This window comes from Carya illinoinensis, chromosome 5, assembly GCF_018687715.1.
Source record: "Carya illinoinensis cultivar Pawnee chromosome 5, C.illinoinensisPawnee_v1, whole genome shotgun sequence".
Taxonomy (NCBI): domain Eukaryota; kingdom Viridiplantae; phylum Streptophyta; class Magnoliopsida; order Fagales; family Juglandaceae; genus Carya; species Carya illinoinensis.
The window spans coordinates 16,819,089-16,830,422 of record NC_056756.1 but is presented as its reverse complement, the minus strand read 5'-3'; the positions used below and the strand labels follow the sequence as shown (position 1 = coordinate 16,830,422).

Sequence of the window (11,334 nt, the reverse complement as noted above, 5' to 3'; positions counted from 1 at the left end):
TTCTTTGACTTAGCCTCAAGCTTACTGCGAGCATCAGAATCAACAAGCACATAAGAAAGACAACCAAAGGTTTTAAGGTGAGAAAACTTAACCTCTTTCCCGCTCCAAACCTCCTCAGGCAATCCACAATCCAGTGGAACTGATGGCCCTCTGTTTATCAAATAAACGGCAGTGCTGGCTGCATCTGCCCAGAAAGTGGGTGGTAGTCCAGCGTGCAACCTCATGCTTCTAGCACGCTCATTAATGGTCCTGTTCATACGCTCAGCAACTCCATTTTGCTGTGGTGTCCCAGGAATGGTCTTCTCCATTCTGATACCCTGAGCTGCACAGTACTCCTTGAACCCGCCATCAACATACTCACCACCATTGTCAGACCTCAAACACTTCAGTTTCAAGCCTGTCTCTGTCTCAACCATGGCTTTCCAAATTTTGAAAACATTAAATACTTCAGATTTATGTTTCAAAAAATAAATCCATACCTTTCTACTATGGTCATCAATGAACGTAACATAGTAGCGAGAACCTCCAAGAGATGCAACTGGAGAAGGACCCCACACATCTGTGTGCACAAGATCAAGTCTTCCTGTCTTTGGCGTCCTGCCACTTTTCAAGAAGCTGACCTTCTTTTGCTTCCCCATAACACAACTCTCACACATACCGAGATCAACTGTCTTCAGTTCTGGTAGCTTGCCTCTAGACAGAAGTTCCGTCATGCCCTTCTGACTCATATGGCCAAGCCTACAATGCCACAAATCTGCTGTGCTCTCTGCAACGGTAGTAGCAATAGTGTCAATTAAACCAGTAGTCATATAAAGTGTACCAGTTTTCTTACCCCGAGCTAGTACCAATGCCCCTTTTGTGACCTTCCAGGTGCTATCTGAGAACACCACTGAATGACCACACTCATCAAGCTGCCCAACAGAAATGAGGTTCTTCTTCAACTCAGGAATGTGCCTGACCTTTTGCAAGGTCCATTTGTTCTTGCCAGGGAGTGCAATGTCAATGTCTCCCATCCCCACTACGTTCAAAGCCTCACCATCAGCCAAATATACCTTCCCAAAATCACCTGCAACATAATTCCTCATTAGTTCCCGGTGGGAAGATGTATGGAAGGAAGCCCCTGAATCCAGTATCCAGTCATCAACTGGACTATGAACTGCAAGCAATAGTGCATCCTGTACTTCTTCAGTTACCACATTAGCACTATCATTCTCCGTCTTCTTGGGGTTTTTGCAGTTTTTCTTTATGTGACCAGCTTTGCCACAATTCCAGCAAGTTGCCTGCTGACCAGGCCTCGACTTGCTCTTGCCCCTATACTTTGATTTTGATCTTCCTCTGTTTGAATTCCTGTCATGTGATCTCCCTCGAGATTCAACATTCAGGGCTGAACTCAAACCCGAGGTCTCGCCTGAATCTTTCCTGCGCACCTCCTCAGCCAAAATCAAATCACGAATATCATCATACTTCAGTTTATTTTTACCAGCAGAATTACTAACAGCCATTCTCATGACTTCCCAACTATTTGGCAATGAAGCCAATAGTATCAGTGCACGTATCTCATCATCAAATTCAATTTCAACAGACGACAATTGATTTGTGATAGTATTAAAATCATTCACATGTTGTGCAACAGACGTACTATCTGCCATTTTCAAATTGAATAACTTTTTCATCAGATGTACCTTGTTATTCGCTGACGGCTTTTCATACATACCTGACAAAGCCGCCATGAGATCCGCCGTCGTCTTCTCCTTGATGACGTTGTGTGCAACGGATCTCGACAGGGTCAATCGAATAACCCCCAGAACCTGTCGATCCAACAGATTCCAACTAGCATCATCCATCTTTTCCGGTTGCTGCCCCAATAGTGGAAGATGGAGTTTCTTCCCATAGAGGTAGTCCTCTATCTGCATCCTCCAGTATCCAAAATCCGTGCCATCAAACTTCTCGATCCCCGATACCTTCAATTCATCTCCAGCCATCGTTTCTCCTCAGACCCGAACCTTGGCTCTTGATACCAATTGTTGTGAAAAACGATGACAATGAATTGAAAAATAACACCGAATGAGAAAACGATCACACACGCAATCACACACGACACAAGATGTACGTGGTTCGGCAAATTGCCTACGTCCACGGGAGCTGCAGAGGATTTTTATTATTGAGGAATCACACTACAAGATGGGTCACAACACTGTTCATCCACAGTGTTTTCGTAGCTGCTCTGTTGCAGACAAAAGAGGCAAAAATCATATATATAGTTCAAACGGCGGAATCCCTAAAACGCATGTTCGCTCGAGCGGCGTGTCGAGCGCGCGTCGAGCGAACTTCCCTTCCGCATCCCGCTCGAGCCCACTGTCGAGCTGACGTCGAGCGTTCGACTCTGCCTGATTTCGCTCGAGCGGCCAATGCCTCCGCTCGAGCGAACTCCTCCTGCTCGAGCTCACTGTCGAGCCAACATCGAGCGTTCGACTCTGCCTGACTTCGCTCGAGCGGCCAATGACTCCGCTCGAGCGGTGTGAACCAGACTCCACATTACTCAACACCAAATTGGGAACCTCAGTATGTAAGAGCCATGTTGCTTAGTTATCAAATCATAGAAAAAGATTAAAATCTTATGTATTTCCTTCTCATTTTCTTCAGGAGGTACTCACCCTTGAATTGAGATTTGCATTTTCTACTACTTTATTTATCAAATCTGTTACAAAATCTTAAATAATGTTGATATAATTGGACTTTTAATTTTCTTTCCCCTCTTTCACTTGTCTTAGAAGGCAGGGGAAGAAGTTTGGGCTTACTATTATTATTATTAGAAGTATTTTATTCGGACAAAAGCAAGAGATTTTAATGAGATTCAATGCCCCCGTTACTAGTTCAACTTAATGTCTAACCAGTTTGCATGGCAAATTAAGCGGCAAAAAGAATAATCAATGGCACCTTCTTTCGATAAAGTTGTTTTTTTTAGGGGAAGGTTAATAGCAAATGAGTGCGCTTTATTTTGTAGAGAGTTCCCTCCCCACTTTTATCAATTGCTTTTGCTTTCGTCATAATTATACCTGTCTACCCACCATCACCACCATGGATCCTTCTTGGTTTCTTCCACTACCTACGTTTTAAACCATTCTTCGTCCCCCAAGACTTTCTCACTTTTCCACAGTTGAAAACTCAGAGACAACACAGAGTGTCTCCAATGCCACGCCCCGGCAAGAATTGAGGGTACTCTGCCCTCTGTAAGTAAGGAATTCCACTTCCTACGTTTCCCCTCTTCAGTTTTGTTGTTCTCCAATCTCTGCTTCTCTTTTTCAGATGAATTTTCTGGTTTGGTTTTACCCTCTGGTCTTTGGTAGAAATGAGAGAGAGAGTAGACGATAATGCCATAGAATGGTTAACAGTGGTTTCCTATCTCAAACATCACAAGTCATCTACTTTTCGTTAGTCTTGTTCTTTACAAAAACAAAAATGGAGTTTACATTTGAAACTCGTATTTGATGATGCTGTATGTGCATGTCTCTTAATTCTCATCTTTTCTTTTACAGATTTCTGTAGATATGATCGTGCAGTAGTTCAAGGGAAGAGAATGGACAAGAGGTATGTGCACACCAAAACCAGAATTTCCAATCCATTCACACTAAGTTTCATTACATCAGAAATCAGGTGAAAAAATTACAAAAGAAAAAAATATAAATAAAACCTTATTCTATACCCTTTGCACACCCAAAAACAACAAAAAGGGAATCCATTTCAACTGGTTAATTTTCCTTTCTTTTTTCCTCTATATCTTTCATCATATATAGGCGAGCTGCCGATATATACTTACACCCTCAATGACTAAGGATTATATAACAGGTTCTGTACAAATCATAAATCAAGACCAAAAACTGGAACACCCAAAAACCATATAAAACGAGAAGAAAAAACAAAAAAATGGCACACCGAGCACACTGGGTTTATGTGAGTATCAAGGTAGTAAATCTGGTGGGGAACAAAAAATGCAGAACACGTTAGATGTGTTGGGGAATGGCAGACTGCGCCATAACATTCTAGATCTGGGGTTTTTGGAATGCAGATCTCAACATGCCTATGTAAAATTCAAGGCCGAAATGGCTGCAATCCTAGGAAACTGAAATCAAATGAGAAGGCAAGAACTCAACAGAAGGACCTGGACCATGTAGAATTTCTATTGGGAGGTATATTAGAGATGCTGATTATAAACTATGGAGGAGTGCTCTTTTGCAGGATGGTGGTTGTGAAGGATTGGTACTTAGGTCAGGGCAAGGGGACTCCATTCCAAGTGTTTTTAGTAGGAAGCTCCTTTCCTGTGAAAAATGCAACAAAATCCCCTGGTCAGTCTTTGATCAAATTTTGAGACCTTCAAAAATTATATAGAAGTAAATCATAAGAGCAAGTGTTTCCTGTTATCTATCCCCACATTGTGAGAGCAAAGGAAACTATCAATACACATAAGGGGTAGAACATGCACCATTAAATTCCTAATGACCCATTAATAAAGTTCCACATCTTTTCATTTCTTAACACACTAGCGGGTAACAAAAGTTACCCAGGAGGAAGGGGGGGATAAGCTTTAGCTAAATTTACACAACAGATAATCTTCTCAGCATTACGTTGTTGGGCAGTAGACTAATTAATTCAAGGCAACATCTAGGATGCTGCTTGGCTCAACCAAGCTTCTTCACATATCTGCATGTGTAGTCAGGATATCACGTTAAGATAAAAGTTTCAATAGTAGTGATAACCCCTCCAAACACTTGAGTGTTTTCTCAGTTATTTGGATATATAAACTTAAGTTTTCGTCATGGTATTCTGCTTCATAATATCATGCAACCATGCCATGTGTAATATTTGCTTGATTTTGTATTAGACAATAGACAGTGGTAAAGTTGAATATGTGAAATAAAAGTAGAGTTATGGCTACAAGAGATAAATATAGACGAAGATACATAATAATTAAATAAGCTGACTTGTAAGATTCTCTACAATGATTATAGTAGGAGAGACAAAGTTTGTAAGATTTTAGTTTTGAGGCCTGGGGTGGAGTTTATTAGACTAGCTGTGTTTTACAATGTTTTCTTTTTTTCTATTTTTATCTTTTTTTGCACTTTTCATCACTACAATAATCCAAAGTAATGAAAGCATAATGGCACTTCAAAGTATTGGACATGGTTCTGTAGTTCTTGTTTATATTTGTCAACAGGATCTGTAGTCTTGGGTAATTAACAGGCAGCCTCTATGAAATTTTGTCAACCTCGTTTTTATTTCTATGTTTGGTTGGGTCATCTCAGCATGCCTATATATCCTACTACACTTTTTAGATTTAATAACATGATATACAATCTGACTTGGCAGCAACTGGAATCTCTGATCACCTACATTTATGTTGATCTAGTTTTTATCAAAGACTGTTGCCAAGGAGAGAGAACAAAGATAGCGACTGTAGTGGTTTTAGTTCACCCAAGTCACCGAGAGATAATGAGTTCTTAGTTAAGTTCATTTTTGCAAAGATGGTCCCTTATATTCCAAATTTCTCTTTCGTGTATTTTCTCCCCTCCTCTCTCTCTCTCTCTCTGCAGTTGGATAAGTAACTTGCTCACAATTTTATAAAATAAAATACACCCCCCCCCCCGGGGGTGCGATTGTTCTCTGTTAGGAACAACATCTGCCCAAGTGCTTAACCCCTATAGTTTCAAAACTTGATCAGATTGAACTTTGTCAGCCTTGGAAGTAAACCTTTCAGTATACTATTTTACAAGTAGTAAGCTTTTCACTATACTGAAATGGTAACAAATGTTGCTGCTACACTACTATTATTGGCTTCATTATAATTTAATTAAATCATAGTATCAACTACTGCTACTACTAATAATACTGGGTTCATAGTCCTGGTGTTGGCTTGATCATCAGTAAATCTTGAGTTCTACTTGTGGTTGATGGTTTGCATTTGCAAATTCTAACCATTATCAGTCTCTAATTCCACTACCATACTACCATTGACTTGACAACAGATACAGCTTGTCTGAACTGTTTTGCCAATAATGAGTCCTAAATCCTATTCCACTTGGTTAATAACTATGCTCCACTAAAGTACCGACTATGCATTACACAACCTTGCTAGCTGGGCTGCCTCTCACAATATTGTGGAAAGCACCCATTATGTGAATCCCTCCCCATGTACTCCACCCACTGCCCCTTTAATCCCCCTAGCCATCCCACAGGCCATTTTCCTTGTTTAAATTTAAAATTATGTCTGAATTGGGACTAGTTCCTTGTTTTAAATTTTAAAACAACTCAAATCCTGACTAGTTCCTTATTTAAATTTTATATTATGTCTGAATTGGGACTCTAAGCTGCCATTGAGATGATAATCAGTAGACGCACTGACCTCCTCTTCCACTTCAAAGCACTAACGCTACCAGTCAATGAGGCAGTGAGTCCCAAACAGTGACTAGCACTGCAATTTTTGCTGGCAGTTGGCTTGATGGTTTAGAACTTTGCAACTTCTGGTGACTTAAATTATTGAGACTTATTTGCTGCTACAATAAAATATTATACTAAATGATTTTTTATCAGTAGAATCAAAGTTGTCTAGTAACTTACACTTTCTGAAAATTTTGGGCTGGGGATTCCTGCTGCTAATGATCTGAATAGTGGGGTTACTTGGAGAGGCGAACCAAACTCTGTACTTGATGGGGCAGAAACAAGTCCGTCATTAATTGGTCGTTCATCACAAGACATGAAAATCCCTGTAAGGAGTTAGATCTTTTATCAGTAGTTCTAATTCAGTGGGGAAATGAGAAAAATAGTAAGAAAAAAAAAATCTGATAGGCCCTTGTATCCAGAGTAAGATTTCATTACCTTGCTTTGTGGTTGCATCAGAAATCATCCCCCTTTGGCATTCACCAACATCCTTTTGATCTCCAATATGAATTGATTGCGACCTAGCAATATCCTGATGCAGTGAACCTATGTCAGCTTGTGGTTGTTCCATTTTGTTTTCGGCCACGTGTGACAGGAGAGTCGATCCTGTACTGTATTCAGAGCTGCCAGGAGACTCCTCATACAGATCAGGTTCCCTAAATTATTATGATAAACCACTAGACGTTAGGGAGGAAAACCTTCTCAAGTCATTCAACCTGAAAATAAAACATATCCTTCATAAATTTGAATTTAATCTACACCATATATTACCTCCAAGACGGTTGGCTTTCCTCATCACTACTCCTCAAGTCCTCTACCAAATCTTTGATGTCTTCAAGATGAAGATCAATATCAGGGATTCTATAATTGAGGATGTCACTTTCTTTACTTCTATTCAGGAAATCTTGAAGAACCTGAAAATTATACATTTGATGAATATCAGAGAATATGAAACCAGTCTGCGTCATATTTAAAGCTCTGCTCTAAGGAGTACATATAGAATACTCAAAAGACTAAGGGCATATACATCATTCTTTTAAAAATATTTTTCAAGCACATACATGTAGAATGTTTTGGGCCGTATGAGTGGAAAAAATGCATTTATTTGTCGAAGTAAATCCTATGCATGTGAACCATATGAACTATAATATTGTTACCACCTTTAGTGGACCATTACTAGAGAATAACTTTGGAAGCTAATAGCTGAAACTCAATCAAAGTTCTAACCTTCCAAGCATTTTCAAAACTATGGTCTGTATTCTCTGTATTAACTTTTAGAGCAAGTGAGCTGAGCAATTCTGCTTGTTGCATCAAAGCGATTATCTTTGGGTCATCTTTTTTGAGAAATGTACTCTGAATCTTGTCATTCTGATCTGCTTTCGGATAATTGGAAGAGTGAGATTAAAATTCGATAAAAGGAAAACAAATAACCAACAGAAAACAGAATTAGCATCGGGAAAAATAGACCAACATCATGTTTATCAGATTGAAAAAATGAGGCCCTATTCTCGTACTCTCTCCTAATGTGCTTCTTAGATTTTCTCAGGTTTTTCAATCTCAGGTTTTCTGTGAGGTGAATTACCATCCTTGGCATTGTTGACTTGATGTTCTGCTGGCAAGTTATTAACATTGTGGATGTTCTGAACCAGTACAGCAAAAGGAGCTCTCAGCTGCTGATTCGTTGTTCCACATTGTTTATGTGATCTGTCTCTTAAGTTGTAATTTTCTGTGAGATCAGGGATGTAGGTCCTCCTGGATGGCAAAAAGAAATGAGTCATACACCATGTTAAGCAAAAATGTGAATGACATTTGTTCATAAACACTCAACGTTTACTGTACCTCATCTTCTTTATAGGTTCTGCAGTCTCTGAAACTCCATCTGTGTTGGACCCATTTTGGGGTATGACCCTCTTGTTGTTTGAATTGATATATGAACAAGCATTCTCTTTTGCTAGGGCTTCATACTTTGCTCTCTTCTTGCACAGGGTGGAGAAACGGTTTTTCACAGCATTATCCGTTCTGCATAAGCAGGATGAGAAGTAAAACTTAGTTTTATTTCCCTCAATAGGAGAAAAATATTTTGACTGCACATAGCGAGGAAGCAATCTTATGTACCTGCCTGAAACCACCTTCGCAATTTCAGTCCATCTGTTACCAAATATCTTTTGAGCCTGCAGATCACAGTGAGTCCTTAGATCATAGCCACATCCAACAATGGCTTAATGCTTATCTATACGAAAAAACAGTTGTGGGTATATTTCTGCTTAGCCTCTGAGAAGCTGAAAAGACAGTAAATGATCTTGTATGTGATGGTACTGGCAAACCGTCTCACAAGTCACAACCATACTGAAAGAAAGTAAAATATGCTCTGAAATCTTAAAGATATAGATATTCATCATTAGAGATGCACAAGTATGACATCGTAGTACTTTCAAAAAAGAAACATCAAGTACCTCGCATAAGAGAATGTCTTCCTCCGGCGACCAACCCCCTTTCTTGAAATCAGAATTCAAGTATGTGTACCACCTGCAATATATCACATATAAGATAAGTTAGTAGTGAAAAAAATACAAGAGTTTTAGTACAAATTCAAAAATAGTTGGACGGACAATATCAATCGAAACTAACCTTCTTCTGCACTGCCTCGTTGTTTTATCCCCGAATTTGGATGCAATAATCGCCCAACTGCTTTAACATAGATTAAAATAATCAGGTTAAATCGCTTCAAGGTCCTTCTTTTAAAGGAAAAACAAAGATAAATGGAACGAAATCTGTACTTTTCCGTTCCATGAAGGCTAATTTGCTCGCGGAGTATATCATCCTCCTGAAACTCACATAACCTTATATTTATCAGAACCAGAGAAGAAAAATGATTTAAAATGGATAACATGAACAGAGAGAGAGGGAGAGAACAAATGAAGGAGATAAAGAAAAGGAGAACCTCTTGAGTCCACGTAACAATGTGGCGCTCCTTCTTCTTGGAATCTTCGTTTGCCAGCGGCTTCTTCGTTTTCTTATTCATCTCTTGCATTGTTTAGTGGTTCTGCTTTCTTCCTCGGACGCTCTCTCTTCCTCTTTATTGAAACCCAACTTGCATGCTAAAGCCAAATCCTTTTTGGCGTCACAGTAATATACCATTAATTTCTTTTTCAAAAATTAAAAAACCCCACAAAGAAAATCGCAAAAAGGCACCACCGTTTCCCTCTCTCTTTCTTTCTTCTTCCCTTTCTTATCTTTACGGATACTGTTTGGTTCAAACGGAGCCGTAAGCACAATCACAAGGCTCACTCAAAAGCTATATACCACCCCTTACACACTCTAAAAAATTGCCTTGGATTCTAACTTTTCAGTCCACCTTTGTTCTCGCTATTTCCTGGATTCTACCAAAATCACAACCCCATAAATCAGAAAGACAAAAAACAGAGAGAGTACGATAAATACCACCCAGTAGTGGAAAAAATGGAATAATTATGTACTTAAGATCGGATCCAAAATGGCCATGAGAAGCTTTTTACTTGTTTCTCGAAATCCGAGAAACCGTTTTTCGAATACGCGTATGTATAAGAGAAAAAGGATCTTAAGGAACCCAAACTTACGGAGACAAACTCGCCAAGATACGATGTGGGTGTGTTTTCTGCAAAGTTTGGAGAGTGACTGTGCAGAGAGATCAGAATTTGTGGAGATGGGGACGAATGAACCGATGATATGTCTGCTCCTAATCATTTCTCTCACTCTCGAAGCTTTTTCAAACGCATACACACACACTTGCAGGGAGGGACAGGGTTTATTTTTTCTTCTTATTTTTTATTTTCTCGAAGAGTAAAAAGAATAATAATTTAAATCAACGGATCCTTTCTTTAGTGCGCGGGCATGAGGGCAAGTTTGAAAAAACTATTGCTGAATTCCATGAGTTCACGTCAATGGATGATGGTGAAGTGTCCTATTCCCCACCTTGCACATAACAGTGGTAAAATATAGCTTTCATTTTCACTGTTTTTTGCTTCTTTTTTATTTATTTATTGAAGGAGGGAAATCCAATCCTTATTATTAATAACAAATATATCTATATAGTTGATAGGTATATTGTCAAAATCATATGATCATCTTATCATATGCAATACGACATAAGTTTTATAGTTTTAGTCAGTTTGATTTTGATACCATTTATTACAATACAAATAAGGCTAAAGTTATGCACATTTATTCACCATGTTGTTACTTGTATACTTCGAAATGGAGTGATACCTACCTACTTGTCAAACTAAACAACTCAAAAGTGTAGGACCACTCAATCCAATTGAAATATGGACACTTGACTCTTAAAATATGCTTATTTATTAACTGAGAAATGATGGTTGTAGTTATGAGTACGTAAACATTGCATAATTATTTTAAAAAAATATATATATATACGAGACTCACATAAATAAAGATTAATTTTTTAATAGTATACGTCACTTTTTTTTAAATTTAAAAGTAATTGTATAGTATTTACATAGTTTACAATTATATATAGAATTGCTTGCTGTGAATTAGAGCTTATTTCTCATATAATTTGAATGGTGTGTGTTTTAAAGGGAGGTGATGATGTTCGTGACCTAACTTTCGATTCACAGCTCAATATTTCCATTTCAATTCAATGCTTGTTTTGGATCCTCAACCGTGCATCCAGCCAGTGGATCATGCATGTCCACAGGTTCCATTTTTACTGTGCTGGCCCCCCACGTGTCTTGTAGACCGTGATGATCACGCTCTGTCGTAATTGGGGAGGATGTGAGTGGATCATGTCTGGCAGCGGCAAAAAGCACTCAGTTTGATTGGAGAGTGTATGCCACGTAATTGTATGAGGAGGTGGCTAGGAAGGTTGGGTTTATCCACAGTCCAATGTGCGAAGCTCTCTCT

At 38.9% G+C, this 11,334-nt stretch overlaps 1 protein-coding gene and 1 long non-coding RNA gene across 4 annotated transcripts; one reads left to right on the top strand and one right to left on the bottom strand.

Moving 5' to 3' along the window:
- The first annotated feature begins 2,961 nt into the window (after window positions 1-2,961).
- LOC122310813 lies at window positions 2,962-8,394 on the top strand. The gene is made up of 3 exons (XR_006242690.1): window positions 2,962-3,234; window positions 3,537-3,588; window positions 7,979-8,394. It is a non-coding gene; the product is annotated as an uncharacterized LOC122310813 (long non-coding RNA).
- On the bottom strand, window positions 3,594-10,245 carry LOC122310812 (transcription factor MYB88-like). 3 transcript variants are annotated; one of them, XM_043124965.1, is made up of 13 exons: window positions 10,029-10,242; window positions 9,374-9,812; window positions 9,210-9,256; window positions 9,061-9,120; window positions 8,886-8,958; window positions 8,548-8,603; window positions 8,272-8,451; window positions 8,015-8,184; window positions 7,660-7,805; window positions 7,204-7,346; window positions 6,871-7,088; window positions 6,613-6,758; window positions 3,594-4,316 (listed from the first exon to the last, which is right to left on the bottom strand). In XM_043124965.1, the coding sequence occupies exons 2-13, from the start codon at window positions 9,461-9,463 to the stop codon at window positions 4,206-4,208; spliced, it is 1,440 nt and encodes a 479-aa protein (XP_042980899.1). In that variant the 5' UTR covers window positions 9,464-9,812; window positions 10,029-10,242; the 3' UTR covers window positions 3,594-4,205. The 3 variants fall into 3 exon arrangements, with proteins under 3 accessions (XP_042980899.1, XP_042980900.1, XP_042980901.1); XM_043124966.1 differs by having other exon boundaries at window positions 9,061-9,117; window positions 9,374-10,241; XM_043124967.1 differs by lacking the exons at window positions 3,594-4,316; window positions 6,613-6,758; window positions 6,871-7,088 and having other exon boundaries at window positions 7,200-7,346; window positions 9,061-9,117; window positions 9,374-10,245.
- Between the last annotated feature and the right edge of the window lie 1,089 nt (window positions 10,246-11,334).